Source organism: Salmo salar, chromosome ssa01 (genome assembly GCF_905237065.1).
Source record: "Salmo salar chromosome ssa01, Ssal_v3.1, whole genome shotgun sequence".
Classification (NCBI taxonomy): domain Eukaryota; kingdom Metazoa; phylum Chordata; class Actinopteri; order Salmoniformes; family Salmonidae; genus Salmo; species Salmo salar.
The window spans coordinates 73,956,546-73,982,454 of record NC_059442.1 but is presented as its reverse complement, the minus strand read 5'-3'; the positions used below and the strand labels follow the sequence as shown (position 1 = coordinate 73,982,454).

At 43.2% G+C, this 25,909-nt stretch overlaps 2 protein-coding genes and 1 long non-coding RNA gene across 6 annotated transcripts in view; 2 read left to right on the top strand and 1 right to left on the bottom strand.

Moving 5' to 3' along the window:
• Positions 1-6,291, top strand: part of LOC106608514 (1-phosphatidylinositol 4,5-bisphosphate phosphodiesterase epsilon-1) — a 42,467-nt gene extending 36,176 nt beyond the window's left edge. For all 3 annotated transcript variants that reach the window (XM_014206466.2, XM_045722087.1, XM_014206473.2), the window contains 7 exons: positions 2,877-2,995; positions 3,181-3,309; positions 3,516-3,749; positions 4,288-4,443; positions 4,641-4,865; positions 5,118-5,353; positions 5,642-6,291. In XM_014206466.2, the coding sequence (XP_014061941.1) occupies positions 2,877-2,995; positions 3,181-3,309; positions 3,516-3,749; positions 4,288-4,443; positions 4,641-4,865; positions 5,118-5,312 (1,058 nt within the window). In that variant the 3' untranslated portion in view covers positions 5,313-5,353; positions 5,642-6,291. The remainder of the gene's footprint in view (positions 1-2,876; positions 2,996-3,180; positions 3,310-3,515; positions 3,750-4,287; positions 4,444-4,640; positions 4,866-5,117; positions 5,354-5,641) is intronic.
• On the top strand, positions 4-2,868 carry LOC123743781 (uncharacterized). Its single transcript, XR_006770659.1, has 3 exons — positions 4-1,503; positions 1,752-1,972; positions 2,110-2,868. It is a non-coding gene; the product is annotated as an uncharacterized lncRNA (long non-coding RNA).
• Positions 6,264-25,909, bottom strand: part of LOC106608512 (hypoxia-inducible factor 1-alpha inhibitor) — a 41,606-nt gene continuing 21,960 nt past the window's right edge. Inside the window, exons 4-9 of one of the 2 annotated variants that reach the window (XM_045722093.1) lie at positions 25,284-25,429; positions 24,905-25,011; positions 17,921-17,984; positions 16,508-16,618; positions 15,810-15,868; positions 6,264-7,413 (exon numbers count right to left, since the gene is read on the bottom strand). In XM_045722093.1, the coding sequence (XP_045578049.1) occupies positions 15,812-15,868; positions 16,508-16,618; positions 17,921-17,984; positions 24,905-25,011; positions 25,284-25,429 (485 nt within the window). In that variant the 3' untranslated portion in view covers positions 6,264-7,413; positions 15,810-15,811. Of the gene's footprint in view, positions 7,414-13,905; positions 15,869-16,507; positions 16,619-17,920; positions 17,985-24,904; positions 25,012-25,283; positions 25,430-25,909 lie in introns of those variants that run through there. The other variant, XM_014206459.2, reaches the window with a different exon arrangement.

Genomic DNA, 25,909 nt, shown 5'->3' with positions numbered 1-25,909 from the left:
GCACACACACAGACACTGAAAAAACACACACAGAGACACACACATGCTACAGAATTTTATCTCTGACTTATCTTCCATGGACTAACCTCATTTTAAGCACAGGCACACACACAAAGATTGTGTTTTTTATTAAAAGACTAGAAGACCCAAGCCTGGTACAGCTACAGTCCTTTCAGATGAAAAAAAGACTAATTACCAAATTAGCGTAGAAAAATGCAGTCATGATTAAAACTCCAGACATTCCAAACTTTAGGCTTATGGCCTTACTGTTGAATGCAAATGTCGGCCTATATGCTGCTATAATAAGCCTAATTCATGCACAAACTATTCTGTTTGAAATTATCCTTTTTGTTTGTGCAAGGACACAGAAACTGCAAGAACTGTCAGAGCTATTAACACATCGTTTTGGAGGGACCTTGATAGTCCAACAATAGACTTGCAAATAACCTAGTTGGTAAAAAAAAATATATATATAAACGTTATATTTTTTTTGTACAAATAGGCCACTCCTTTCCTCAACAGCTATCCTTCCAAGCTACTACTACTACTACTCAACTGTCATTCAACCAATCGATAGAAAAAGAGCAGACTCTGAGCTATCCATCCGTACCGGCACCCAAAACAAGTAGAGCTTTCAATTTCAATTCACTTGAAGCAGTGACCCTCTCAATACCGGGAAGCAGGATCGAACATGATGCCTACATCTACAAAATGGAACAAAAGCCTACAAAAAACAATTCATACTGCATGTGCATCAAATAATTCTCACAAGTTCCGAGGTCCCATGGTCTTCACTGACTGGGGGACCAATATATCCAACTACGACCCGGATAGAATGGTGACAGGTCAACAGGTGTGGAACATGACAGTAAATGGGAGTTGAATAATCTGAAGAAGAGGAATCTGGAGACCGAGGAAAGCGTTTTGGAGTCATCAGTTGTCCGAGACTGTCAGAAACAACCCTGTACACAACGTAAAAAAGTGTGTAGACCTACAGAATCACCGGCAAAAGAAGAAGCAGGCGCCGCCGGTACTGGCTGAAACCATCCCTGAGAGCCATGGCATGGCAGCAGGTAAAGACGTGGCTGAACCTAGAACTCTTCCCGACCCTGTCATCCTTGAGGCGGGAGTCACTGATGGGGGAGACCCGACGCCGTCTGAACCGGCAACCCTCTCCGATTCCGACCTACCTGCAACCCTCTCCAACCTGGTCAATCCTACCTGAGATCTATCATAGCACCACGCGTGAACAAGGCCATGAACACCATTTCTTCCAGCACGACAGTGGACCAGGACAGATTTCTTATCTTCACAACAAACCCAACTTAGAATTCGGTCGGGCATGCAAGCATTTGTTTGCAGATGGATCATTCAAGAAGATCCCATCTTTGTGCCAGGAGGTACACACCATTCAAAGGATGCACAGAAAGGATGCACCCCACCTGCATGATGGAGTCAGTGGTTTATGCAGCAGCCTATATTGTTATGACGGATAAGTCTGAGGTATGTACCAACAATTTATATAGCCTAATTATAAATGTTTTTTTATATTATATTGTAGGCCTGTTTAAATGTGTTTTATTATTGTTGTAGGTCTATATTCAGATTTGTGCTGCCATAGGCCTACACATGAAATAAAACTAGGACTAAATTTAAATGATTGCTTTAGTCTAATAAAGTGTCCTATTACAAAATAGGGCAAAACACCTTGAATTGAACATGCCATCTAATATTATATTTATATTTTTTAGCAAACTTGTTGTTGCAACAAATACTTGTGCGTTCCAAGTGCTGAAGAGCCAGCGACCCACCACATCAAGATGTTCTACACACTCGCATTTGTTCTGCCGGCTGACGTGGTGAAGTGTTTCAAGGAGCTGAAGGAAACTGGGTCCGGAGCTGTCCACCTTTCTGGAGAACTTTGAGAAGACGTGGATTGGCACTGGAGAGAAAGCCCCGGAATATAACACGGGTATGACGTTACAAACAGTAGCCTAGGTATATTAGGCCAAGAAGATATTTGTTGTGTTATTAATTATTAGGCCATAGCATTGATGACAATGGGACAAATAATAAAATGTCTAACAAGTTGATATATTTTTATTCTAGAAATGTGTAACTACCACGATGTTGTCCTACAAGACATCTGGAAGACCAACAGCGTAGTGAAGACCTGGTATCGGTCACTTGGGTTCTTTTTTGAGAAGACCAGACAACCCACGATCTGGAACTTCATTGACACCTTGCGACTCCTTGGGACTACTACTCATTACCAAATTGTGGCCTAAATGTTCTTGCCCCTTCGTCTAATTGTGTTTTTAATGCAGGCCCTTCTTTTTTGTTATTGACTATTTTCGATGCATTACTTTTTTGTTAAACCAGGCTTTTTGTAAATAAACATTTAATTGTAAATCATCGGCTTGTTTCATTCGTTTTTGAGGGATGCACAAAACGCATTTGGAGACTGTTGTGCTTTTCCATTCAGGAACATTTGGTACTCCAGTCCTGTCCCATTGGTTCCCACATTACTCTGAGACCAGACATGAAGTCTCTCTGTCACATCAAGCCTATGCTTGGCAGCTTTGGCTCAGCTAACGGATTCTCTAAATATTTTTCCCGCTATCCAATCAAACGGTCTGTGTTGAAATAATTCCTATACTTTACAGAAAAAAAGAAAATAAAACTTTTAAAATGTGATTAGCTAATTGAATTCACACAGAACTGTAGAAATGCTATGCCCATATAAAGTTTGTTTTAAAAGAGAGAGCAGGGTAAGAAAACTTGAAGGGAGAAAAAGCTACAATGCTGTCAAATGAGAGCATTATATTCCCAATACTAACAGTGGCAATTATTTCCAAAACGTGTGTGTGTGGCAGGATACAGACATGTGCAGCTGAGGAATCAGCACAACGAGGCCCTGCCAGTCTCTAGTCTGTTCATCTACAGCCATAGAACTGAAGACAGTGGAGCAGCAGGTTCACAGCCTGCATCACGGGTGAGTGTATAGTGTGTAGTGTACAGTAATATTGAGTGAAGTGTGTAGGGACTGTGTCTAGTGAGTGAATGTGTAGTGCAGATTCTTTCCTACTAATGTCCTGGACAGCAACTCGGTCAGTCTGCAGGATTTTGATTCGGCCCTGCATTACCCCTAAACTCATGCTGTGTGTGTGTGTGTCCCAGCTTTTCAGTACAGAGGAGCGAAGGGCTTCTGTGCAGTACAAGGTCACCGTACATGGAGTCCCTGGGCCTGAGCCTTTCATAGTGGTGGGTGTGAGTGAGAGGACCACTGCCAGACAGCTCCTACACAATGTGAGTGAGCATTGCATCTTCTCACTTCACCATATACTGTACCTGCTGTACCTCCACATTCTACACATTTGGGCAACTCCATTGTATCTGAAACTCTTATGGGAATGTATTTTTGAGGGGGGCGAGGTAAAGATGATCTGGATCTTTGAGATTCATTTCAGCAAAGTGACTGAAACAATATAATGCTTCATCTCTCTCCCACCTAGATCCATCCATCCCTCTCCTCCTCCACTCGCTTCTCCCTCTCTTCTTGCTTCCTGATGGAAGAGAGGGTGGCATTCCCCCGGGAGAGGGGGGAGAGTAGGGGTGAGAGGGGAGAGGCTCGAAAGCCTCTCCTGCAGAGGCCCATCAGGCCTGAGGAGGAGATACTCAGGGTCATTCAGAGCTGGAACCCTGATGAAGGCTACCTGGGCAGAGTGTGCCTCAAAACGAGAGAAAAGGTCTGGGTGCATTCCAACCTACTCAAAATCACTGTTCCGTTCTCTTATGATCAAATATATTTTATTTTACCTTTATTTAACTAGGCAAGTCAGTTAAGAACAAATTCTTATTTTCAATGACGGCCTAGGAACAGTGGGTTAACTGCCTTGTTCAGGGGCAGAACGACAGATTTTGTACCTCGTCAGCTCGGGGATTCAATCTTGCAACATTTCGGTTACTAGTCCAACGCTCTAACCACTAGGCTACGCTGCCGCCCCATGTATGACTTTCAGTAGGTAAGAAAGTCATTGCACAGTTTTCCCATTTTGTTGCTTCAGAGTCTGGAATTCTAATAATTTTGGTATTTTCTCTACTCAACCTGTTCAACCCGCAAAACTGCTCTGGGGCTGCTGAACTGCAGCTGACCCTGTTCCTTTCGATGTCTGTGTGGAATTCACCAGTTATGCCATTCTTTGTCATTATTAATTATACTATTATTGAGGTCTATAAAAAAAACACTACCTTTAACCATAAGTTTACTATTCACCTTTGTTTCAGCCTGTGAATGAAGGGAAGACAGATATAGAGATGGAGGTAAGCTGTGGACTGGAGGATGATTCCTTCCTGGTGGAAGTACATGGAGTGTCTCCTGACCAATCACAGATGACCCTCAGAGCTCCCCGACACATCACAGCCAATGACCTCATCCAACAGGTATATGAGAGTCAGGCACACTTTTAATGTTTAAGATGTTCTGTGTGATTAGAGAATCAAATAGACTGTCAGTACTTGCATCAGTCTATGAATTTGGGTGTGGTTACCTTTCCATAACTACATCCCTTAGCTTAACAGAGTTGCAGGATGTTGAAATGATAGATCATGCCTTTACCTGATCTCCATTTCACTCGCAGACACTGAGCAAAGCCACACAGTCCAGCGTCCTGCTGTCTGCGGGCAACGCCAACGACTACATTCTGATAGAGGAGGTGGTCAAGGAGCCCCTGGGTCGCAGGCTCCCTGCCAAACCCACCCAGAGGACCCTCCTGGACCAGGAGTGTGTATTCCAGGCCCAGGGGAGGTGGAGGGGTCAGGGGAAATTCATTCTCAGACTCCGGGAGCAGGCTCAGGGAAAGGAGGTAAGGATATAAGTGATTGTGTGTGTATGTGTGATGCTTCAGTTGTTGTAGATTGCCAAATGTTTTAGATTTCCTGCATGGGCCATGTGTTTTTCCTTTGTCAGTAACTGTAAATATGTTTAGGATGGCAAAACCAGTCCAACCAAAAGAACAGTTTGCAAATGTCTCAATCTAACAAATCCCACTATTTCGTAATGACCGATACTGGGATTATTTCTCCGGAGTAACTAGTCATAATTTTAATAACCTCAGACAGCTCAGCGTGAAGACTGTGTCAGACCAGTTCGCGAGGATCGGCGAAAAGGAATATCGTTGGCGAGCGAGTTGAAACGACTGACAGGCCGGAGCCGGGCCGTATGGATCGGGGCTCATGCATGCTCTGAGGTGGTGCACAGCAAGGATGAGAGGGCAGCGTGCTGTCTTCATCTGAGTGAGACCAGAGAGTGACGTTAGTGGTTCTCCTCTACACCTGTTCTACTACACACAAGGTATTATGAGAACTCTAGCATCATAGAGATCCTGCTTTGATTCATGGTGAATTATAGGATCTCCATGTCTAACCCTCTCTGTAATTTCTGGACAAGCAAATCCAAGCCTACCTCCATTAAGCCTTACTTATAGTTACCTCGCTATTGTTAGAAATTTGGGGGATGGAAACATTCAATTTTGCATCTGAGAACTCAGTGAAATATAATCCCTTATAATCTCTATTTTTGAATGGAGAGTATTTGTACATGTACTGTATGCTTGTAATCTGTGTCTTTATCTCCCTTCAGGCAGTGTAATACAATTTCTAAGCTGGCATGACAGGGCAGATGTGGAATTGGAGCCGTGCAACTCCTGGGTATCTTTTGTCAATCGGGGCAGTCCACAATCCAATAAACCTTATCTTAATCTACCTGGAGCTGGAAATGGCATATTATCAGAATGTGAATTTATTGAAGACTTGCATTAGTTCCCCAAACTAAACGCCTAACACAATCTTCTGGCACGCAAAGACCCAGGTTTGAATCCAGTCGGACATAAGAGACAAACACACCGACTGTAGGACAGATACAGACCAGCAGATGGTGATATTGTGCTTTCCTATGGATACAGAAACAATCAACCTGTCAAGTTTGAAATGGTTGAAGAATCAATCATCAGACAGAGCCGATTTCACCGGTCATCCCTCAAACCTAATTTATACATTAAAGCCTATGGGTTTTGTTCATCCTTTCACTACTTTACATTACTGTTGGTTTAAAATACTGTGATATTTGTATTGTATTACTATATAACATTTTCCCAATGCTTTAGCTGTATCCTTTGGTCCATTTCCTCAGAATGAATCTCTGCAATGACAGACTTGAATTTGACACCAAATCGCTGTGATGACTGATACAAGGGCTTGATCAATAAAGTTGAACATTTTATTTCAAAGCTACTTGCACAACAATAGAACTCCAGTCATTTAGAAATCAGTGCACAATACAGCAGACACTCAAATCATACAAGAAAACAACATTTCGGTTTTTGAAACTGTTTTTAGAAAAGACACAGAAAAAAAAAAAGATATCCATTGTTCTTGCAGTTTCTTGAGCCATGCCATAACAGAGCTAGGCACACAAAGTACAGGTAGGAGAAACAAAGACACAGTGAGGGCAATTTAACCTCTGGGACTTAACTGTAAAATTACTTAACAGACCATTTCATTGAACTTGTCTTGTTCATGAACAACATTGATACTATAAACAATCAAGCACAAATTCCCTTGCTACACACTCTTAGAATATTAGCCTAAATATAAACAACAAGACATGAACATTCCGCTTGGCACATTCCATATTTGTTTTTAGATTGCCAGAGGAGTACAATACGGCCTGTTGGGGAGATAACAATACACATGGCTAGAACACCCCTAGAACACTTGTAGTCAGTCACTGAAGATGTAGGATTTTAACACGCAGCATTAGTACATTAGCCTAGTGAATGCTGTGTTCACCGTTGAGCACAGCCATGGTCAGTCTGGTTTAACCAGACTATTAGTAAATTACTGTTAATTAACTAATATGATGCAGTTTAAAATCACCACATTACCAATCACAGAAGGGCCTCCATACTATAGGGCTGTTGCAGTGACGTATTAACGCCACACCAGCAGTCAAGACCGCAGTAAAATTCCACATGACCATTGAGTAACGGTATTCTCATATTATGCACTCTGGACATGCTTTGGTAGTACCCAACTCACTAACTACCATCAGGTCCTAACAGCCTGGTACTCAGGGCTCTATTGTCCTTCTAACCACTCTGATATCAATGCAAATGAAAAATCACATCAAACACATCATCAAAACAGTGTCATGCTTTTAAAACTCACCTCACTGTACTCGATCAATTTGAAGAAAGAAGTTCAACAGCAAGTTGAAAGCTACACTCCAAAATGTCTATCCACGAGTCTGGGAGAGAACGTATAGCCCTAGGCGATGCTGTTGGTTCATTGATTGTGCTGGGCAGCTTCCTGGTAACCTACAATTATAGTGAATTTGTATTTGATTCTGATTAGCTTAGTAGGGGAGAGCGAGGAAAGTTGTCACATGGGTAAGTTGTCAAACTGTTCATACCGCCAACACTAGAGGCGCTATCTCAAATAGCTACTTTGTTTGACTACATGTTCTATGGTCAACTTCCTGTTCACATGTGGTCAAGGTCACTAATCTGAGGGGATAAGTTCCTTATTTTTCCCCTTAAAAATTGGCACTTTACATTTTATGCAATAAAACTTTTAGGTATGAATGTTCAAAATTATAATTTTGCACTGAGTAGAGGAGACAATAACGTGTCTTTTGATACTTTAGCTGCAGTCCTATGTTGAGCTAAACTTGAGATTTAGCAACATTAGCACACATGTCAGTTTGGGGCAAGTTGTCTCAATGACCTTAAGGAAAGTCTTCACATGTGACAACTTGCCCCAGTATACATAAACACAGAGAACATGCTCAAAAAACATTGATATTGTGTAATCAGCTCTGATAAGTCTTAAATGTTACTGCAAATTGATTATTATAGAGCAGCAGACATATCCCTGGACTACACAAGACAGGCTCTGGCGTGTGTGTGTCTACTGACACACTACATGCCTACTGTATGAGACAGTATATCCACACACACACACACAACTCTAAATGTATGACACTGTATGAAGCAGTGTTATGAATTGCATTGTGGCAACAAGGATAGTAGATGGGAAGGTGGGCGTGATAAGCCTGTACTGAATATGTAATTGCAATGAGGAAATGTGTTTTTGAAGGAAGGAAGGAAGGAAGGTTAGAAATTATAAAAGAAAGACAGAATGGCAGCACACCACCTGGCATAATGTTAAAGGCAGTGAGGCAGGTGAAGTTACAGAACAAATCAATCAGGATTACAGCGAAGGATTTTGCCATAAATTACCGTATTCTGACTCGGTATTGTAAAAGTTTACCGGAGAAGAAGTTGAAAGTCAGTCAGACAGCCATGCCAACAACAGTGGCATATACAAAGCCACGGCAGGTTTTTTCACCTGATTTGGAGCTGCAGCTTGTTCAGTATAGTACTAGGTCAGCTGACATTTATTTTGGTCTGTCGCCAAGTGAGGTCAGAAGACTTGCCTACCTGTTTGCTGTGGCACACCAGCTGAAGTTCGCGCCAATGTGGGCAGAAAAGAAAAAAGCCAGCTCGGAGTGGTTTACAGCCTTCTTAAAGCGGCACCCAACGCTGTCGCTAAGAAAGCCAGAGGTAACTAGCCTTGCCAGGGCAAGTAGCTTCAACAGAGAAAATGTTAATGCTTTGAGACAATGTAGCAGAAGTGCTACAGAAATAACAATTTGGACCAAGAGACATATGGAATGTCGATGAAACTGGGGTGACCACTGTACATAAACGTGACAAAGTGGTGGGCAGACGTGGATTCAAACAAGTAGGGTCACTGACCTCCGCTGAAAGGGGAACCCTTGTCACACTGGCCTGTGCTGTCTCAGCCACAGGGAAAAGTATACCTACATATTTTATATTCCCTGTGTCAACTAAACGGGCCACCTGGCAGCAAAGGAGGGGCAAATCCCTCTGGGTGGATGAAAGATGTGCACTTCGTTGACTTCCTGAAACATTTCGTCGAGCATACGAAGTGCTCAAAGGAAAAGCCCTGTTTACTCCTTTTGGACAACCAGGAGTCTCATCTGTCCATTGATGGACTCAATTATGCCAAAGAAAATGGCATAAATATGCTGTCATTCCCACCCCATTGCTCTCATCGGCTTCAACCCTTAGACAGATCTATCTACAGGCAACTAAAGAGGCACATCAACACCACGTGTGATGCCTGGATGAGGAACAATCCTGGGAAGGCAACGTCAATTTATGACATTCCTGGGACTGTTACAATCGTCTATCCTCTGGTTGCAACCCCCTTGAACATTCAGGCTGGCTGGGGTGCAACCTTACAACAGGGATGTATTTCTGGAGAACGAGTTTGCGGCATCCTACGTTACAGACCACCCCATTCAGAACCCAACCCTACCAGGCCCCAGCACCAACCCTGCCAGGCCCCAGCAACGTTACAGCCCTACCAGGCCCCAGCACCAACCCTGCCAGGCCCCAGCACCAACCCTGCCAGGCCCCATCAACATTACAGCCCTACCAGGCCCCAGCACCAACCCTGCCAGGCCCCAGCAACATTACAGCCCTGCCAGGCCCCAGCACCAACCTGTCAGGCTCCAGCACTATTCCAGCCCTGCCAGGCCCCAGCACCAACCTGCCAGGCCCCAGCACCATTCCAGCCTAGCACGAGCTCAGACACAGACCTGCCCAGTTCAAAATCTGGATCTGCAAAGAACAAGGCAGCTAAAAAAAGAAATATCGTAGAAGAGTCATCATCAGATGAGTGCTTCTGCCTCGTCTGTGTGGAGCCATTTTCAAACAGCCTTCCAAAGGAGACTTGGGCGAAGTGTGTGAGATGCAACAAATGGGCCCATGATGCTTGCACTTCAGGCCAGGCAATGTATGTGTGCCAGAACTGTGTTTCTGAAGATGAGTCTGATTAGTCAGACACGGATGTAGGCTATTACAAAACTGTGCATTAGTGTGTTTAAACACCAAGTCTGTTTTGCTAAGACTTTAAACATTTAAGCAAGTTATCTGCAGAATTTCATTCCATTCCAACAATTACCGTGGATCTAAACGCAGCAAAAAAAGAAATGTCCTCTCACTGTCAACTGCGTTTATTTTCAGCAAACTTAACATGTGTAACTATTTGTATGAACATAACAAGATTCAACAACTGAGACATAAACTGAACAAGTTCCACAGACATGTGACTAACAGAAATGGAATAATATGTCCGTGAACAAAGGGGGGGTCAAAATCAAAAGTAACAGTCAGTATCTGGTGTGGCCACCAGCTGCATTAAGTACTGCAGTGCATCTCCTCCTCATGGACTGCACCAGATTTGCCAGTTCTTGCTGTGAGATGTTAACCCACTCTTCCAAAAAGGCACCTGCAAGTTCAGACATTTCTGTGGGGGAATGGCCCAAGCCCTCACTCTTCGATCCAACAGGTCCCAGACGTGCTCAATGGGATTGAGATCCGGGCTCTTCGCTGGCCATGGCAGAACACTGACATTCCTGTCTTGCAGGAAATCACGCACAGAACGAGCAGTATGGCTGGTGGCATTGTCATGCTGGAGGATCATGTCAGGATGAGCCTGCAGGAAGGGTATCACATGAGGGAGGAGGATGTCTTCCCTGTAACGCACAGCGTTGAGATAGCTTGTTGTCATTGCAACCACAGTCCGATGATGCTGTGACCCTCCACCTAGATCCCGCTCCAGAGTACAGGCCTCTGTGTAACGCTTATTCCTTCTACGATAAACGCAAATCCAACCATCACCCCTGCTGAGAGAAAACCACAACTCGTCAATGAAGAGCACTTTTTGCCAGTCCTGTCTGGTCCAGCGACGGTGGGTTTGTGCCCATAGGCGACGTTGTTGCTGGTGACCTGCCTTACAACAGGCCTACAAGCCCTCAGTCCGGCCTCTGTCAGCCTATTGCGGACAGTCTGAGCACTTATGGAGGGATTGGGCGTTCCTGGTGTAACGCGGGCATTTGTTGTTGCCATCCTGTACCTGTCCCGCAGGTGTGATGTTCGGATGTACCGATTCTGTGCAGGTGTTGTTACACGTGGTCTGCCACTGCGAGGACGATCAGCTGTCCGTCCTGTCTCCTTGCAGCGCTGTCTTAGGCGTCTCACAGTACGGACATTGCAATTTATTGCCCTGGCCACATCTGCAGTCCTCATGCCTCCTTACAGCATGCCTAAGGCACGTTCACGCAGATGAGCAGGGACCCTGGGCATCTTTCTTTTGGTGTTTTTCAGTCAGTAGAAAGGCCTCTTTAGTGACCTTAATTGCCTACCGTCTGTAAGCTGTTAGTGTCTTAACGACCGGTTCCACAGGTGCATGTTCATTAATTGTTTATGGATCATTGAACAAGCATGGGAAACAGTGTTTAAACCCTTTACAATAAAGATCTGTGAAGTTATTTGGATTTTTACGAATTATCTTTCAAAGACAGGGTCCTGAAAAAGTGCCATTTTGGGTGGAATACAAACTGTGGTTGATGCATGGAGCGGCTCATATTAAGCGAAGCTCTGCTATAAAACCGAAGTAGAATACCAGGCATCATTGAAAAACAGACCGGCGAGAATGCGCCCGGCCTCCATTCGAGTGCATACAGACACTAGCGGTTCTGTGGGGGGAGGGGGGGGCAGTGCCCCTGTGACAATTTTGGACCCCCTTGTGGCCCCCCTAAATGTGGAGTATGAAATAATTTTGACATAACAAATTTTTGCTATCGTTCTTTTTTTACATCCGTTATTAGACAGTGGCAACGATGATGATTATGAACATGGTCTTTTGCCTGCTAATGCCTGCAATACAGTGAAGAAAACGATATGACAACAATAACGTCTAATGTAACTGGCCCCTCTAACAGTACAACTGGCCCCAGCTTGTCCCCCTTCCAGTTGAAATGGTCTAGAACCGCCACTGCATACAGATGGTGTCTTTTGCCCCCTGCCCATGTGACAATGGGCCATTCTAAATCTAAACTCATTTTACATATTAGTAAAGATTAAACTGAGAATAGTCTGATGGGTGAAAATATGATCACTTGATGAAAGAACAGCTGTGCAGCCTGAGGCAAGGAACAGCGTGCAAACCTTTTTTTGCGACTCTCAAATCATCAATAGCCTATAGTCGCATCACGCAGGCCATATATGTTTTAATTCATACGGTTTGCATCATTCACAACTAAAGTTGGCAAATAACTCTAAATCTAGCATATAGCACAAGTTTCAAATGATCACTTTTACACTAAACATAGCCACTTCATATGTGCACTCGCTCCGGAATGGGAAAAATATCCTTTCTATTGTATTCAGCTAAGATCAATTATATTCTTCTTACTATAAAATTATATAAAATAATGGCACGGCACTTATAAGCATATCTTTTCAGCTAAATGAACAAGCCTATGGCATGGAGCATTTCCAGATAACATACTGTAGGCCAACTCATATTCTGTTCTTCGGAAATACATTTCTTTAGAACTGACTAAAATAAACAATGGCTTTATTGTGATGGTGTATATTAAATTGATTCATTATAATTTTTTTCATGTAGATGTTCCAAAGGCGCGCATCAACGGCTTGTATGCATGGAGGCCCGGAGATGCTAAAAGTGTTAATGTTAATTAACATTCTTTTGCATGACAATAACCAGCTGAAAAAAAATGTCATGACTGCCAAAGCCCTACCCACACATACACCTTTTTGAACATCGTTTACTTGTAATTTACTTATTTACTCCCATTAACTTGAAACCACCTTAACGGTTCTATGACACCAGGGTTGGGTCAATTTGAAGGAAGCAAACTAAAATTCAAATTCCAACTCTAAATTTTCCTCATAGAAAATCATTGAGGAAAATTTAAATTAGAATTGTTAACGTCCTGAATTGAAATGAAAACAGCCCCAACCCTGAAGGACACACCTGGTTTGGCACACAGCACTAGGACTAAGTCCCAAATGGCACACTATTCCCTTTAAAGTACACCTCTTTTGACCAGGGCCCACAGGGGAAAGAGTACGATTTGGGATAACACCAATATGTGTTTTAAAAATCAGTCCTGTGCTCTAAACTGCACCTGTTGAAGTGTTCACTGGAAACACTTGACCATGGCACAATAACAACCATCATTCAACTCTGACACACACTGAGTGCAGTTGCATGCACACACACTTGTTACATTCTTATTTTACTTTGCAATTGCAATTGAATACCGTAAATTCCGGACTATAAGCCGCAACTTTTTTCCCAGGCTTTGAACCTCACGGCTTAAACAATGACGCGGCTAATATATGGATTTTTTCCCGCTTTCAAATAAAAAAAAATAAAAAAAACATTCTGTGACGTGCTCAGTTTTTTGGCGGCATGAAGCTTTCATTAGACCAATGAAATTGCCGAACGGGTTAAGGTCAAACAACTTTTTTGTTTACGGTTTAGATTAAATCGAGCGCTCTCAAACTTCATCATTCTGATTACGGTAGTCATTTTGTCACCCTCATCATGGCAAAGACACGGAGAAATGCATATGATGCAGCATTCAAGTTGAAGGCGATTGATCTGGCTGTTGGAAAAGGAAATGGAGCTGCTGCACGGGAGCTTGGTCTTAATGAGTCGATGATAAGACGCTGGAAACAGCAGTGTGAGGAATTGACTCAGTGCAAAAAGACAACTAAAGCTTACTGCTAATTTTTTATTACAAGCCGTGTTTCGTTAAAGCCTGTGTAAAGTTCATTTGTTTCAATATACCGGTAGGCACCTGTGGCTTATAGACATGTGCAGCTTATTTATGTTCAAAATAATATATATTTTTAAATTCAGTGGGTGCGGTTTATATTCAGGTGCGCTTAATAGTCCGGAAATTACGGTAAGTTAAAATACTTTAGCCCATCCTCAATCTTGACTTAAAATGTACCATGTATTGTAACAAACATTTCAAAACACACCAACAGAAAATCAGTTATGCCTAAACGTACACAAACCATCATACAACACACACTTATAACATAGAAATGTTCAGCAATCATTTAAATTAAATAAATCAAGTACAGGCAATCACACAATCAAGAGCTCTTTCAGTGTTTATAAAACACAGTATAACTTGTTTTTTGCTGATCGCTCCCAAAAACTATAATACCATACAGAAACAAGTCAGCTTACTGACTAACAGTCAACAATTAAATCAACAGAATAACCAAAATATGACTCATCCCTTTCAGGGTGAACGTGCAGCAAATTAATTTAGAAGTTTGTCACAAAATAAATAGGCCTACTTTAGGTACTAGAAATGTATTCAGTTGATACACTCACCGGACAGTTTATTAGGTACACCACCCCGTTCACAAATATGGATCGCTCCTACAGACAGTGAGTCACGTGGCCATGGCTTGCTTTATAAAGCAGGCAGACATCGAGGTATTCAGTTACTGTTTGATTGAATGTTAGAATGGGCAAAACAAGTGACCTCAGTGACTTTCAGCATGGCATGATTGTTGGTGCCAGGCGCGCCGGTTTCAGCATCTCAGAAAGGCCGCCCTCCTGGGCTTTTCACATACAACAGTGTCTAGAATTGACCAAGAATGGTGCAACAAACAAAAAAACATCCAGTCAGCAGCAGTCCTGTGAGTGAAAACAGCTCGTTGAGAGGTCGAAGGAAATGGCAAGATTCGTGCAAGCTAACAGGCGGGCCACAGACAGACAAATAATGGTGCAGTGCATCTTGGAACGCACAACTCGATCCTTGTCACGGATAGGCTATTGCAGCAGACAACCAGACCAGGTTCCACTCCTATCAGCTAAAAACAAGAAGAAGCGGCTCCAGCGGACACATGATAACCAACACTGGACAGTTGAGGAGTGGAAAAACATCACCTGGAACATGACAATGAGTTCAGTTTATTTGAGGTACCTGCACAGACCTCAACTCTATAGAGCATCTATGGGATGAGATGGAACGGGCTGCTGTTTCACAGCATCAATGTACCGTCGTCCAATCTACAGCAACTATGTGATGCCATTGCGTCAGCAGGGACCAACATCCCAGTGGAACGTTTCCGACACCTTGTAGAATGCCCAGAATTCAGATTGTGCCTAATAAACTGTCCGGTGAGTGTATGTTATATCGGAGGGGAGCTATTCGTATTTAATAAATCAAGCTACAGTTGTGTAGCTATGGTTACAAACTGTAATGACAGGGGGTGGGGTTGAATAGAGGATGGGAGTTTCTGGTTGGTTACACACCCTTTAGTGGTTCAAGTGCTCAAGGTAGAAATTGCCTCCAACTATCTGATTATTGATCTATTGCCCTATTAACTATTGATCTAGGATCAAATTATCCCAACCCCAATCCTATTGGGTGCGATGATAAAATGTCTATTATCTTACCCTGCATCAGCGATTAATTAGGGGCAACTTCCACCTTGAGGGTATTTGGGGGTTATTCTTTGATACCTACACAGCTCACACACAAATACCACAACTCTACATTATGTAGTTTACACAGTTCATCAACTGAGTATCACTGACAGCATACTGCATGTGGGTGTCCATGGCTAGTCTGTCCGTCCACTATTGTCTTCCCACTGGTGGCGGAAGTTGCGATGACTATGGTTCCCAGTCAATCAAAGCAGAGCAGAAAGCCACGCCTCTCAAGGTGACTCAGTGTTGCCGTGCACTGCTAGCTTAACAGTCCGAATGCGCACACACGTATACGTACACACAAGCTCGCCTACATACACACAAATCAGGTGTGTGTACTGAACGCACACACAAGCAGCAGTTTGGCAACAGTTCTGCGGCAGTACCTCTAGCTGAATCCCTGGTCATATCGGCCCTGGATCATCATATTCAGTAAAGGACCAACCTACAGTACAGAAAACACATAAATTAAAACATTTGCATTAAAAAAAGTCAGTTGTTGGAAACATAAGGGCCTACTATTAGGTAAGATACTGTATACTGTAGCTATAGCATTGTTTCATTGTGTGTCCTGTCCTCTTCGTACTGCACCCCTCCCCCCATTCACTCTGTACTGTACCACACCCCCCCCCCTCCTCCATTCACTCTGTACCGTACCACATCCCCCCCCCATTCACTCTGTACCGTACACCCCCCCCCGGTCCTCCTTCTGCACTATTCCTACAGGACCAACTAAATACAGAGCAGCCAGATGGAATGTCATTCATTTGATGTCATGTTCTAGTTCTGGAAGCAGTGAGAACCTTGGTAGCTCAGAGCTGTGAAATCTCATTTGATGTTCTAGAAATGGTGTGACTCAGAATGACTCTGATGTAGTCATGTTCTAGTTCTGAAATCATTGGGTCGATGGGATCTTCGGTAGCCTGGTCCAGATATGTTTGTTCTTAGGTTTACCCAACTATGGCTGTCATGCCAGATATAACAACAACAGTCAGATGTTGGCTTCAGCAGCACATACAGATACCAGGCTAGATCTCCCATAAATACTATCATAATATTCCACACGTCTGTCCAGTTCCAGTACCTCGTGTGGGTCTCCCAGTGCCTCCCCCAGCATCTTCTCTATGTTTCTCATGATCGCCACCTTCTGATGGGCCCTCAATGGGTTTTCTATCCTCTTGGGCGTTGGCGCACCCTGGGGGAAAGACAGATCATATAGTAAGGACAGAACATGAGCTCAAATTCTATTTCTATGAGTAAGGACGTATAGAGGTGATCCAAGTTGATTTAACATGACTAGTGAAGACAGTGCATCCTGCTGAGTGACAAAATATATCCCTCAATGGAAAATGATTAATTCTACCAATATTTTGACTGTAATGCTGCCTCCTTCGGGGTGCCACAACATTTGTTGACATGAATGTAATAAAGGTGATACTGTCGGTGATATGAGACATGGTGACATATTTCAGTGAGTTCATACACAATATATACAAAAGTACGTGGACAGCCACACCCGCTGCTGTCATGTGTATAAAATCGAGCACACCGCCATGCAATCTCCATAGACAAACATTGGCAGTAGAATGGCTTTACTGAAGAGCTCAGTGACTTTCAACGTGGCACCGTCATAGGATGCCACCTTTCCAACAAGTCAGTTCGTCAAATTTCTGTGCTGCTAGAGCTTCCCCGGTCAACTGGAAGTGCTGTTATTGTGAAGTGGAAACGTGATAGGCTACACAAGCTCACAGAATGGGACCGCCAAGTGCTGAGGCACGTAGCGCATAAAAATTGTCTGTCCTCGGTTGCAACACTCACTACCGAGTTCCAAACGGCCTCTGGATGTAACATCAGCACAAGAACTGGAGTGATGAATTACGCTTCACCATCTGGCAGTCTGAGAGACAAATCTGGGTTTTTGTGGACGCCAGGAGAACGCTACCTGCCCCAATGCATAGTGCCAACTGTAAAGTTTGGTGGAGGAGGAATAATGGTCTGGTGCTGTTTTTCATGGTTCGGCCTAGGCCCCTTAGGCCCAGTGAAGGGAAATATTAACGCTACAGCATACAATGACATTCTAGACGATTCTACGCTTCCAACTTTGGGGCAACAGTTTGGGGAAGATCCTTATCTGTTTCAGCATGATAATGCCCCCATGCACAAAGCGAGGTCCATACAGAAATGGTTTGTTGAGACTAGTGCGGAAGAACTTGACTGGCCTGTATAGAGAACTGTCCTCAACCCCATCGAACACCTTTGGGATGAATTGGAACGACGACTGCGAGCCAGACCTAATCGCCCAAATTCAGTGCCCGACCTCACTAATGCTCTTGTGGCTGAATGGAAGCAAGTCCCCACAGCAATGTTCCAACATCTAGTGGAATGCCTTCCCAGAAGAGTGGAGGCTGTTATAGCAGCAAAAGGGGAGATCAACTTTGATTTTGGAATGAGATGTTCAACGAGGAGGTGTACACATACTTTTGGTCATGTACTGTACCTTGTACCAGAAGTTGACAGTGATGGTCACGCCACCACTCAGCAGGGACTCAATGTGGTGCCACCTGAGTTAGCCGTGAAAAGAAAACAGAGCAGGATTAGCAAATCATTTACAATGTCACCAACAGGTCAAACTATCAAGTCAGGTTCCACAATGCCACAGTGTTGGTATTTCAACAACAGCATCCTTAGTGAGAAAACAGCCTCAGACACACTACATAACAACTCTTACAAATACAGGGCTTAGTTACAGATACACTGTACATACCCTCACATTGTGATATGGGGGGGGTTCTGCTAAGCTAACATAAATAATTGTTTTAAGATGGTCATACCAAAGATCATTTAGCAAATTGATTTGGAATTGTAGTACCCCTTTAGGTGTTAAAAATAAATATTGAAAAATGATTTGATGAAACATTGAATTTGGCCATACTGCTACTAGCCCATAGAACTAGCCCATAGAAACACATTGAATAACAGATTAATTCATGGAAAAACAGTCAAAAAATACATTAAAAGACAGTTTGATTTAAAGTGTCTGTCCTACAATGCATTTGGAAAGTATTCAGACCCCTTCCCCTTTTCCACATTGTTACGTTACATCCTTATTCTAAAATGGACAACAACAAAAACAATCCTGATCAGTCTACACACAATACCCCATAATGACAGAGAAAATTGTTTTTTTTAGACATTTTTTGCAAATGTATAAAAAAAATTACAAATACCTTATTTACATAGGTATTCAGACCCTTTGCTATGAGACTCAAAATTGAGCTCAGGTGCATCTTGTTTGCACTGATCCTAAAAATGTTTCTACAACCTGATTGGAGTCCACCTGTGGTAAATTCAATTGATTGGACATGATTTGGAAAAAGGTACACACCTGTCTATATAAGGTCCCAAAGTTGACAGTGCATGTCAGAGCAAAAACCAAGCCATGAGGTCAAAGGAAATGTCTGTAGAACTCCAAAACAGGATTGTGTAGAGGAACAGATATGGGGAAGGGTACCAAAACATTTCTGCAGCATTGAAGGTCCTCAAGAACACAGTGCAGGGATGCAAACTGGTGAGGGCCCAAAAAGGTGACACCGAACAGAAACAATAAAAAAATCCCTGCTAGGGGGAAAGGCAGGTTTTAACTAATTAAACAACAAAGAATATGATCTACATGCTCAGTCTGTGTGTGTAAAATGAAGTAGTTAATGTGAACTTAACTCACCACAAAAAAATACAAGGAAAGCAATCCGATGTTATTACTTACCTAGACTTTACTGCAAATGACACTCAAGTCTTGAAAAAAAAAACAATACACTAATATTGCAGTTAGCCATGACAGCCTTTATAATAGAATGCTTGTGACCACACACATCTAAATATTTCACTTGGGGAAAAAACATCTTAAAGTAGAAATAGAATGAAACAAACATATTTTTGCTCTATTATAGTGGCCACAATAGTATACATTGATCAAGTGCACAAGGCTCCATGTGTGCAAAAATAACATTCACCAAGTAAAAAATTAAATAATCCCCCACTTATTCAGATGTGGTACTGTCAAGTTCAACACAACAAAAGCAATATCAGAACAGATCACCGACCATTTTGAATCCCACCGTGCCTTCACTATGCAATCTGGTTTCCAAGCTGGTCATGGGTACACCTCAGCCATACAAGGTCCTAAACGATATCATAACCGCCAGCGATAAAAGACAGTACTGTGCAGCCGTCTTCATCGACCTGGCCAAGGCTTTCGACTCTGTCAATCACAGCATTCTTATCGGCAGACTCAATAGCCTTGTTTTCACAAATGACTGCCTCGCCTGGTTCACCAACTACTTCTCAGATAGAGTTCAGTGTGTCAAATCGGAAGGCCTGTTGTCCGGACCTCTGGCAGTCTATGGGGGTGGCACAGGGGTCAATTCTCGGGCCGACTCTTTTCTCTGTATATGTCAATGATTTCGCTCTTGCTGCTGGTGATTCTCTGATCCACCTCTACGCAGACGACACCATTCTGTATACACCTGGCCCTTCTTTGGACAATGTGTTAACAAACCTCCAAACGAGCTTCAATGTCATACAACAATCCTTCCGTGGCCACCAACTGCTTTTAAATGCTAGTAAAACTAAATGCATGCTCTTCAACCAATCGCTGCCCGCACCCGCCTGACTGGCATCACTACTCTGGACGGTTCTGACCTAGAATATGTGGACAACTACAAATACCTAGGTGTCTGGTTAGACTGTAAACTCTCCTTCCAGACTCACATTAAGCATCTCCAATCCAAAATTAAATCTAGAATCGGCTTCCTACTTCGCAACAAAGCCTCCTTCACTCATGCTGCCAAACATGCCCTCGTAAAACTGACTATCCTACCGATACTTGACTTCGGCGATGTCATTTACAAAATAGCCTCCAACACTCTACTCAGCAAACTGGATATAGTCTATCACAGTGCCATCCGTTTTGTCACCAAAGCCCCATATACTACCCACCACTGCAACCTGTATGCTCTCGTTGGCTGGCCCTCGCTACATAGTCGCCGCCTAACCCACTGGCTCCAGGTCATCTATAGCACACTCCAGCAGGTATATTTCACTGGTCATCCCCAAAGCCAACACTTCCTTTGGCCGCCTTCCTTCCAGTTCTCTGCTGCCAATGTGTGGAACGAATTGCAAAAAAAAAAATCACTGATGCTGGAGTCTTATATCTCCCTAACTAACTTTAAGCATCAGCTGTCAGAGCAGCATACCGATCACTGTACCTGTACACAGCCAATCTGTAAATAGCACACCCAACTACCTCATCCCCATATTGTTATTTATCTTTTTGCACCCCAGTATCTCTACTTGCACATCATCATTTGCACATCTATCACTCCAGTGTTAATGCTAAATTGTAATTATTTCGCCTCTATGGCCTAGTTTTGCCTTACCTCCCTAATATTCTACATTTGCACACACTGTACATAGATTTTTCTATTGTGTTATTGGCTGTACGTTTGTTTATCCCATGTGTAACTGAGTTGTTGTTAACCACATATTGTAGATGGAAAACATTAGTTCACAGATAGTAGCTAGTTAACTAGTCAACATTTCACAGACTGCCAGCGTCCAGTAAGCAACTAACGCACTATAACTTGAGGAATGGCATGGAGTCGTAACGTTATACCAGTTATTACCATAGTGAATTGGTTAGGTTACAAATGTTAGCTCATCTGATGTTGTAACGTTAACTAGCTAAAAAGTTAGCTGTCTGACTTTATTAGCCAGCTAATTTTCACACCATAAACTCAATTATTTGATCAGTTAAATTAAGGCTAGCTAACGGAGAATTCGATCCAGCTAGCAAGATAACGTTACTTAACAATGCTAACAATACTTGTTCCACCACACTTTCTCCCTCACCTCAAACTTTCCAAATGCCAGTTGTTTTTCAGTTACAGCTCATGAAGTACGCTTCATCACCTTTTCACCCGTCTCCATGGTCAGGCTTCTCACCTACCTCTTCATTATCGTTCAGGGTCGCGCTGCTGTAAATGGCAAACTGCCTTTCTACTCTCCGCTGTCTTTCCAGAGCATGTGCTGATGTTGTAACTAGCAAATTGGTTGTCTCTTCTCTCTTCAGTCACGTACTGCATTCTGTTGTTATGTGAACGATTGGCTGAGCCTTGGATACAGCCAGTATTGCTCCAAACGCGCATCACTCGTTCACTTACAGCCAGTGGTCTGATCCAAAGCCCCATCCCTCCAAAACTTTAATCATCGGATCTACACAAATCACATAAGTCACCTATCTTGGACACAAAACGGCGAATTTCGCAGAAAGGTGACTAGTTTGCATCCCTGACAGTGGCCTCCATTCTTAAATGGAAGAAGTTTGGAGTCACCGAGACTCTTCCTAGAGATGGCCAACCGGTTAAACTGATCAATCTGACAAAGCTCCGGAGTTCCTCTGTGGAGATGGGAGAACCTTCCAGAAGGACGACCACCTCTGCAGCACTCTACCAATCAGGCCTTTATAGTAAAGTGGCCAGATGGATCCACTCCTCAGTAAAAGGCACATGACAGCCCGCTTGGAGTATGCCAAAAGGCATCTGAAGGACTTTCAGACCTTGAGAAACAAGATTCTCTGGTCTGATGAAACCAAGATTGAACTCTTTGGCCTGAATGCCAAGCGTCACGTCTGGAAGAAACCGGGCACCAAATCTACGGTGAAGCATGGTGGTGGCAGCATGCTGTGGGGATGTTTTTTTAGCGGCAGGGACTGGGAGACTAGTCAGGGCGAAGGAAAGACGAACAGAGCAAAGTACAGAGAGATCCTTGATAAAAACCTGCTCCAGAATGCTCACCTTCCAACAGTACAACGACCCAAAGCACACAGCCAAGACAATGCAGAAGTGGCTTCGGGACAAGTTTCTCAATGTGCTTGAGTGGCCCAGCCAGAGCCTGGACTTGAACATCTCTGGAGAGACCTGAAAATAGCTGTGCAGCTATTATCCCCCATATCTAACATTTTTGGGGCTCTAAAACTACCTCCATATACACTGAGTGTAGAAAACATTAAGGACACATTCCTAACCTCTCTAGGGTCGGCGGGACGAAATCGTCCCACCTACGTAACAGCCAGTGGAATCCTGTGGCGCGTTATTCAAATACCTTAGAAATGCTATTACTTCAATTTCTCAAACATATGACTATTTTACACCATTTTAAAGACAAGACTCTCGTTAATCTAACCACACTGTCCGATTTCAAAAAAGGCTTTACAACGAAAGCAAAACATTAGATTAATGTCAGCAGAGTACCCAGACAGAAATAATCAGACACCCATTTTTCAAGCTAGCATATAATGTCACAAAAACCCAGAAGACAGCTAAATGCAGCACTAACCTTTGATGATCTTCATCAGATGACACACCTAGGACATTATGTTATACAATACATGCATGTTTTGTTCAATCAAGTTCATATTTATATCAAAAACCAGCTTTTTACATTAGCATGTGAAGTTCAGAACTAGCATACCCGCCGCAAACTTCTGGTGAATTTACTAAAAATTTACTAAATTACTCACGATAAACGTTCACAAAAAGCATAACAATTATTTTAAGAATTATAGATACAGAACTCCTCTATGCACTCGATATGTCCGATTTTAAAATAGCTTTTCGGTGAAAGCACATTTTGCAATATACTAAGTAGATAGCTAGCCCTGTGATGCCGGGCTATTTAGACACCCAGCAAGTTTAGCACTCACCAAAGTCAGATTTACTATAAGAAAAATGTTATTACCTTTGCTGTTCTTCGTCAGAATGCACTCCCAGGACTTATACTTCAATAACAAATGTTGGTTTGGTCCAAAATAATCCATAGTTATATCCAAACAGCGGCGTTTTGTTTGTGCGTTCAAGTCACTATCCGAAAGGGTAAAGAAGGGTGACGAGCACGACGCATTTCGTGACAAAACAATTCTAAATATTCCATTACCGTACTTCGAAGCATGTCAACCGCTGTTTAAAATCAATTTTTATGCCATTTTTCTCGTAAAAAAGCGATAATATTCCGACCGGGAATCTGCGTTTAGGTAAAAAGACGAAAGAAAATAAAGCATGGGGTCGACTCGTGCACGCGCCTAAGTCCATTGTCCTCTGATCGGCCACTTGCCAAACGCGCAAATGTGTTTCAGCCTGGGGCTGCCTCGATATCATTCAGCTTTTTCCCGGGCTCTGAGAGCCTATGGGAGCCGTAGGAAGTGTCACGTTACAGCAAAGATCCTCAGTCTTCAATAAACAGAGACAAGAAGAACAAGATCTTGTCAGAGAGGGCACTTCCTGTAAGGAATCTTCTCAGGTTTTTGCCTGCCATATGAGTTCTGTTATACTCACAGACACCATTCAAACAGTTTTAGAAACTTTAGGGTGTTTTCTATCCAAAGCCAATAATTATATGCATATTCTAGTTACTGGGCAGGAGTAGTAACCAGATTAAATCGGGTACGTTTTTTTATCCGGCCGTGTCAATACTGCCCCCTACCCCCAACAGGCTAATATTGAGTTGCTACCGCCCCTTTTGCACTCAGAATAGCTTCAATTCGGTCAGGCATGGACTCTACAAGGTGTCGAAAGCGTTCCACAGGGATGCTGGCCCATGTTGACTCCAATGCATCCCACAGTACAGTCAAGTTGGATGGATGTCCTGTGGGTGGTGGACCATTCTTTATACACACGCCAAACTGTTGAGAATGAAAAATCCGGCAGCACTGCAGTTCGTGACACAAACTGGTGCACCTGGCACCTACTTCCATACCCAGTTCAAAGGCACTTACATCTTTTGTCTTGCCCCTTCACCCTCTGAATGTCACTCATACACAATCCATGTCTCAATTGTCCCAAGGCTTGAACATCCTTCTTTAACCTGTCTCCTCCCCTTCATCTACATTGATTGAAGTGGATTTAACAAGTGACATTTATAACGGATCATAGCTTTCACCTGGATTCACCTGGTCAGTCTATGTATTGGAAAGAGCAGGTGTCCTTAATGTTTTGTACACTCCGTGTATACTTCCATTCATTTTTTTAACTGGTACTGGGCTACCTACAGACGAGTTTTGTGAGGCTTGTGGATGTCCATAGAGGGGTCACATTCGTGTGTACCCCAAACTGTTAGGACACTACAAACAGAAGTGTTCGTGAGAGTCTCACCTTTCCATAATATTCTTTTTTAGGCCAAACCGCTGGGACGCTATTGACGTTTTCGTGATTAGACAGATTTTCGGGATGTCTCCTGGTCTGACAAACACTGCTGTAGCTCGGCCACCTTCCACTGCAGATATGGAAGGCCGACATTGGCAGATGTGGTAGATTGAGACGCAACCCATCTCTAGCTTAGACGGATTTTGATGTGGATTTTTTTATTATGCCATTTGATTTCTGTGGGGGGCGTGGACATCGACCCTAGGTGGTTATTAAACAGCTCTTACCAGTACATGGGGATGTAAAGAACATCTCCGGGGCCCACCACAGTCTCATAGCCCACTACATTCTTGAAGTTGGGAAACCTCTCATAGTCAGGGTTCTCAAAGTCAACCTAAAAATGGCAAAAGCAAAATTGCTGTTAGTTGGATTAATTAAAAACAAAACAGAAACAGTTGAGAAACAGAAACTCCATGCATATCAAATAAAACACGGTGTTGTGTGTGGCATATTCCACAAACCTGCTTACCGGTTTCAATTGGGACTACAATGGAAATAAGTTCAACTTTGTATTATCCTCAATCATTTTTTTAATGCATTGTGTCCACATGCGGTTGATTATGTTTTTAAATTGTCAAATACATTTTATCAAAAAGTAGGGGTTACCTGGCTCTGTCTGTCACAGGGGTGGTGAACAGGGAAGGGGTAGAGACACTCAAACTGGTCCGGAGGGAAGAGGATACACCTTTTGTAACCTTTGATTTGTGCAAAGAAGTTCTGCTGCTCGTCGTAATGGGCTGGCGTTACATTGCCTGCAAACATTGAGCAGATCACAAGATTATCTGTCCGTCTATGCAAGTGCAATACTCTTAAACTAATTTCAGCTGATTTACGGTGAGTGGATTTCTTTCATCACGACATTTCCACAAGGCCTTTTACTGTATATTGAGACAGTAGTTCACCCTTTCCATCAGCAATATGTGGCACCCACATGGTAGATATTATGTATATAATTTCCTTGTCTGACATGACTAGGGAAATCACCCGCTAGTCATCGTGCCCATGCCTCGAAGCCCCAGAGTCCCTTCCTTACCCTCCATTCCCTCACCCTCTATACGCACAGGTCCATACCCGCAATGCCTGTATGCCCGTTAGGTCTCTGCTATAGGTCTCTGCTATAGGGCTCTTACCCTCCACGCCTATGAGCAGCAGGCTGGAGGTGAGGTGGCCCCAGTTCTTCTTGCTCTGCTGCTTGGTGATCCAGCTATCCCCTGTATCTATGGGACGCAGCT